We start from the raw sequence: 6,243 nt of genomic DNA, 5'->3' as shown, positions 1-6,243 counted from the left end.
CATTGGGTATAACAAATGTGTTAAAAAAGTTATACATTAATATTAAATGATATATATATATAAATATATATTTAAATAGATTAAATATGTTAAAATTTAAATAAATATTTTTTATTATTATGCGGACCGACCCGCCACAATCTGCAATCTGTTTAGGGCGGGCTTGGACTACAATTTAGAGGCATAAATTGTATATGAAATTTTTAGCTCGGTCTGATTTAGCTCGAATCCGATATGTGCTAGCCCAAACCTGTCTGATTAACCCATTTTGATACATCTTCTTTTAACCAAAGAAATGTCATTACTCTATACATAATTGAACAAGTATACATACAAACTTGATAAATAAGTAACACTATGTGACTTGAAGAGCTGAAAAAATATATGATTGTTCTTAATTATTTCAGTAGTTAATATTATCCCATACATGCCAAACGCTTAAACACATGTATAAATACAAATCTCGGAAGTGCGTTGGGTCTACCATTTATTACTAATGATTAATAATCACAAACGCATTATTAATATTAATTTGTAATAAACTTAATTAATTTTAAATTAGATTTGTTTGAAGCTTTATTCCTAAAGTACTTTACTAACTTTTATTTGAGCCAATAGTAAACATTGCAGTACGTGCATTGGACATATATAGTGAAACGGAACAGAAGAAATGGAAGCACCAAAGAAAAAACAGAAGAAATGGTTGTTTTACATTTGCGTGAAGCTGGCACCAGAACTGGCTTATCCACTGAAGTTCAAACGCAATAGAGGAACATGCATGGAAATCATGGATTTGTATTATCACAATGATATTGTGGAAGCTCTGTTTCTGTGATGGTGACCTTCTTCATTTCTTTGGCTTGTTTAAACTCACCATAGAAGTAAGATACAAAGCCCCATAAAGAGAGAAAAAGAGAAACCCCTTTCTCTGCTTGAAAATTTTCTTTGTAGAAAATAACTGCCAAAACTTCTGTTACTGGCAACAACATAGAAATCATAATACCAGATAACAAAGATGATGCAGAAAAGATGACCCCTACTGCACCCAAGTAAAAAATCTGCGATATTATAGCACTAGCCACCAGCACAACATAGTAATTAGTTTCCCCGAGTCCAAACTGTTGTGCTTCTCTTGAAATTTCCTACAAGTGATTACATCCAAAAACAAATAATTAATTTTCACATGCATGAGACTAAAGATAATTTTTTTTAAAATATAACTATATGGTAACCCAACAATAAGGTTAGTTGATTAATGATTATAGGATCACAAATTACAACACATATAAACTATCCTCAAGTCAGGGGGTATTTATTATCCCCAACCAATTAGAAAATGTAACTTAAAAAAAAATAAGTTCTAAAAAATAAAAACTAACATTTTTATAATACTTGGTGTAATATCATTGCTGGAAACATGGGGACTACATAAGCTTTTGGGATAGAGGATTCCACAAATTCAACCAATTAGATAATGTAACTTAAAAAAAAGTAAGTTCCTAAAAATAAAAACTAACATAATACTTAGTGAAATATCATTGCTGGAAACATGGGGACTACATGAGCTTTTGGGATAGAGGATCGATGTTCCACAAATTCAAATAATCCTCGAAACAATCTATTCTTTTGTGGGATAAGGCTACATACAACTATCATCCTCAGACCCCACTGAATAGAAACCTCGTATACTTGGTTGTATTTTCTATAACTAAATGTGAAAATTATTAAGAGAAAGAAGGAGGAAAAAACCTTGAAGTCGTGATTTACTATCATTCCAGTCATAGAAAATAGAGTAGCAAACAAGCATGAGACAAGCTGAATTTCCAATATGAGTGAGTAAGTGATAGCATGCTTGGTCTTTTTGTACACCAACTCGGTCAAGGGCAAAATACTCCCATTTAGCGCAGAAGAAATTGACATCATTAAAAAACCCATGGCATATTGCTTAGTTGATTCACCAGCAGGACGATCTCCACTACCACGCAAAGCTAAAATCCCCGCTGCAACAATGAGTAAAACAACTGAATTCACTGAATATGCAGTGAACTTTTGCTTCACCAAGAAGAATGCGAAAACTGCACAAAAAGCGAGCTGGGTCGACGCGATCAAAGAAGAAGTAGAGACAGGTAACCTAGCCGAGGCGTAGGAATATAAAAAACAGCCAACACCGGTAAGGACACCGATAATGGCGGCGGCAACAAACAACCGTGGTTCGATGGATACAATCTTTGGTTTTTTATTTTCAGTGTTAGTGTTGCGGTTGTGGATGTAAAAGATAAAGAGGGGAAGCAACAAAATGGGAAAACCAATGGTTTGGAGAAAGCTAGAGAGCCATATGCGACTACCGCCATGAATGAAGTAGAGACGCATTATTAGTGGAGAACCAGAAGTACCTATGGCTAGTATGATACAATTTATTATAAGAAGGATTCTCTTCATTGTTCAAAGTTCAAAGTTCAAACCTACTCTTTCCTTTCTCTACCTTTGTTTAAGGCTATCTAATCGACTTCGGGACTATTCTTTCTTAATTTGCTTGTGTTGTGACAATATCTTCAATTTTCTTAATCTATGTCTAAGTATGTAAGGTATATATAGACTTTGTTAACAATAAATGGACATGGCTTCTTGTGAATTTAATAATTGGTGGAGACATAAATAGGAAAAGGCACTTTAATGATATTCATCATGATGTTCCAAACATAATGGTGTTGAGTAGAGCTATTAAAATGGACGGACTCAGTTGGCAGGCCAGTTAAAGCTCGAAAATTTATAGGGTTTGGGTATCAAATTAGGTACATTTTATAGAATTCATACTTTTTAGCCCGGCCTGACCCGACTATATGAAATCCGAGCTCAGACTGGGCTTATTGGGGCGGGCACGGGCTACCCGTTTTCCTTATATATTTTTATCTTTTTTGGGACTTTTACATTGATAATAAACATTAGGTAAAAATTTACAAAACAACTTATAATAAAAAATAGATGGTAAATATTGTATTATGAACTTCGAATAAAAAATAGAGTAATGTCTAAACATAAATATTTATAAATTAGTTAAGAAATATATTATTTTTTCTATTTTTTTTGTGGAATATCTTTTTAAGCCAAATAACAAAATAATGTATCAAATTAAATGAGAAGAATATTTCAATTTTCTTTTCTTAATTGTGTATTTAATTAGATTTAACTTCTATAACAAAAACATAATAAAGAAAATAATGTTTACAACAAAACTAAAAGACAACATAATTGTTACGATAGAGAACTCCACACAACTTGTTCCTACCCGGCGAACCAAAGGTCATATGTTTGGTCGCCGAGGTGGGCCCACTTGTTGGGACCACCAAAGTTGACCCAAGGGACAGCATGCTTTCCGTACTCCACCAACCTACCTGCCAGCACGACAGACGGGTTGCAGAACGGGTACCAAACCAACCACAGGCTAGAAGACAAGAATGGCACAGTGTACGATCCTAACAGACCGCCTGACACGGGAAAAGCAACTCCCGACAACACCTTTGGTCGGCCACGCGTCGCACCACCAACCAAGAACCCAATGTCAACTCTCACTCCTATAAATAGGGATATCCACCAACAGGAAGTATCTTAATCTCAACTCCTTGACTCTCTAATATTATTCTTCCTATCACTCATTCTCTCTAGCTCATATACTGACTTGATCGTCGGAGAACCTTTTCAGGTACCTCCACCGGCGGGCCCAACTCTCTTGCTTCCTCCTATCACCTTGGCGACCACTTCCTACCCCTTCATCAACACCTAATCCATCATAGTCCGTATCTTTATGTTCTGATAAAGAACATTGGCGTCGTCTGTGCTTCCTACTCACACAATGATAACCACCAGAAACCGAGCTCTATCAACCAGCCAAGTCGACCCTGCACCAAGCACCCTTCCCCCACCGAGACAACCATCCCACCAAGCTAGCCATAGCCATCAGACCACTCCAGAACAGCAGCCAACCACCCAACAACTTCTCCAGATGCTGGAACGCCAAGAGCGGCTCATCCAGCAACAGGCCGACGTCATACAGGAGCTCCGCCACTCCAAAATCAACCCTGAGGATCATTCCGAACGCCCTCTTCACGAGAGTAACCGTGAAGAGTCAGCAAACGAGTCACACCCACCATCCCAATCAACCCCACACCACTCTTGTGGTGCTAGGCATCCTTTTACACCTGCTATCATGACTTATCCCTTACCCTCCCATTTCCACCGCCCAACAAACATGGACCAATATGATGGGACGGCAGACCCACAAGACCACTTGGACGCCTTCGAGGCTTCTATGTTATTCCATGGGGCGTCTAACCCCATCATGTGCAGGGCTTTCCCTCTAACTCTTACAAAAGCGGCCCTTCAATGGTTCACCCGCTTGGCCCCAAACAACATCAACACTTGGGAAACCCTTGCTTCCATTTTTAACACAAGATTCACAGCAAGCAAGGAGCAACCAAGGTCATCATACACGCTGTCCGGCATCCGCCAAGGATCCAACGAATCCATCCGAGCATACCTCGATCGATTCAATACCGAGGCTATGAAGGTACGTACCCTAAGCCCCGAAGTAGCCGTACATGTCCTCGTTATGGGACTCCACGAAGGCCTTTTTCGCACGGAACTAGCCAAATACACCGACCTTACTATGGAAGACCTCCGTGCCAAGGCCCAGCAATTCATCAACCTCGAAGAAACCCACCACATGCACACCCATACTGAGCCCCAAACACACCACCCCTCACGGGAAACCAAACGGCCAAGACCACAAGACCTACCCCGCGACTTACCCTCACTGACCAAAAAAGCCAAATACTCCACCTATACCCCCCTGAACGCCAGCCGTTCCCAAATCTTGCAAGAGGTCCTTTCCACTCACCTCGTCCAACTCCCACGCCCCCGCCCTACCAAGCTCGGCCCGCTAAACCGATCCAAATATTGTGACTACTACAGTATGTTCGGCCACCTAACCAATGATTGCACTCAGCTCCGAGATACCATCGAAGACCTCATACAGACGGGTCACCTGCAACGATTCATCGCAGGATTAGAACAGCGCCGACGGTCACCACAACCCCGTCGCCCAGAACCCCCAAGAAGACGGTCCCCCCACAATATCAACAACGGCGACCTACTCCACGTCCTCAAACGGATAGGCCCCGAGCAGATAATCGGCGCCCATGGAGCCCAGTCGATATCAACACCATCTCCCGGGGTTTTGCCGCTGGAGGGACCTCGAGGACCGCCCAAAAAAGATATGTCCGGGAGGTAATGCACGTCGCTGCTAGAGGCTCCCAGCAGAGACAACATTACAGATCCACCCCCCCCCCATTACTTTTGACGACCGCGATTATGAAGGTGTCGTCCGAGGCCACGATGACCCTCTTGTCATCACCGCCAAACTCAACAACAAAAAGGTTAGTCGCCTGTTTATTGATCAAGGTAGCTCGGCTGACGTTATTTTTCAGGATCTGTTTGACGAAAAAATGGAGCTCCGGGATCGCGACCTCCTACCTTATGATGGACAGCTGGTCGGATTTTCCGGTCAGGGAATCACTCCCAGGGGGTACGTAGAGATTTGGCTTACTATCGGCAACCACCCAATGAGCAGAACCGTCCAAACAAAGTTCTTGGTCGTCCACTGCGATTCTGCATATAACGCCATAATTGGCCGCCCAACTTTGAACAGGCTGGGAGCCATCGTCTCGACACCCCACCTCTGCATGAAGTTCCTCTCCATCAATCTCCAAGTCTGCACCGTCAAAGGAGACCAGCACTCGGCCCGCAGCTGCTACCAGATGAGTCTCCGCCCCCACTTCAACAAGCCGCACGTTCCTCCCTCCAAGAGACCTCGGAGCGTGCAAATGGTAGAGTTGGACGTTCAAGCGGACGAAGGGGATTTCCGACCACAACTAGAAGGAGACAAAACAACTCTACAACTGGGCCAATCCCCGGGGCAGGTGGTATACCTTGGCAGCTCCTTCCCACCAAATCAAAAGTCCCGACTGGAAATGTCGTTGAAGGCCAACCGGGACCTCTTCGCCTGGTCTGCAGCGGATATGCCAGGCATCGACCCTTCTTTCGCCTGCCACCGACTGACGACAAAACCAGGAGCTAGACCAGTGGCGCAACGAAGACGAAAAATGGGGACGGACAAGGCCAAAGAAGTTGCTTCTAAAGTAGCCGAGTTGCTGGAGGCGGGGTTCATCCGCGAAATCACCTACACCA

General features: G+C 42.4%; 2 protein-coding genes across 2 annotated transcripts; one reads left to right on the top strand and one right to left on the bottom strand.

The window, feature by feature from the left end:
• Positions 1-761: 761 nt before the first annotated feature.
• LOC109337536 (purine permease 1-like) lies at positions 762-2,593 on the bottom strand. Its single transcript, XM_019574531.1, has 3 exons — positions 2,499-2,593; positions 1,750-2,455; positions 762-1,142 (listed from the first exon to the last, which is right to left on the bottom strand). Exons 2-3 carry the CDS (start codon positions 2,437-2,439, stop codon positions 786-788), a joined length of 1,047 nt encoding a protein of 348 aa, XP_019430076.1. The 5' UTR covers positions 2,440-2,455; positions 2,499-2,593; the 3' UTR covers positions 762-785.
• A 1,257-nt stretch (positions 2,594-3,850) lies between these two features.
• LOC109337537 lies at positions 3,851-5,287 on the top strand. Its single transcript, XM_019574532.1, has one exon. The coding sequence runs from the start codon at positions 3,851-3,853 to the stop codon at positions 5,285-5,287; it is 1,437 nt and encodes a 478-aa protein (XP_019430077.1).
• The last annotated feature ends 956 nt before the right edge of the window (positions 5,288-6,243 follow it).

This window comes from Lupinus angustifolius, unplaced genomic scaffold (genome assembly GCF_001865875.1).
Source record: "Lupinus angustifolius cultivar Tanjil unplaced genomic scaffold, LupAngTanjil_v1.0 Scaffold_8_45, whole genome shotgun sequence".
NCBI lineage: Eukaryota > Viridiplantae > Streptophyta > Magnoliopsida > Fabales > Fabaceae > Lupinus > Lupinus angustifolius.
This window is presented reverse-complemented; position numbering and strand designations above follow the sequence as displayed.

Coding starts and splice junctions, on each gene's coding strand:
- LOC109337536 (XM_019574531.1), bottom strand. CDS start 2,439: ATGAAGAGAATCCTTCTTATAATAAATTGTATCATACTAGCCATAGGT. Junction 1,143..1,749: donor TAGTAAATCACGACTTCAAG/GTTTTTTCCTCC, acceptor AATCACTTGTAG/GAAATTTCAAGAGAAGCACA.
- LOC109337537 (XM_019574532.1), top strand. CDS start 3,851: ATGATAACCACCAGAAACCGAGCTCTATCAACCAGCCAAGTCGACCCT.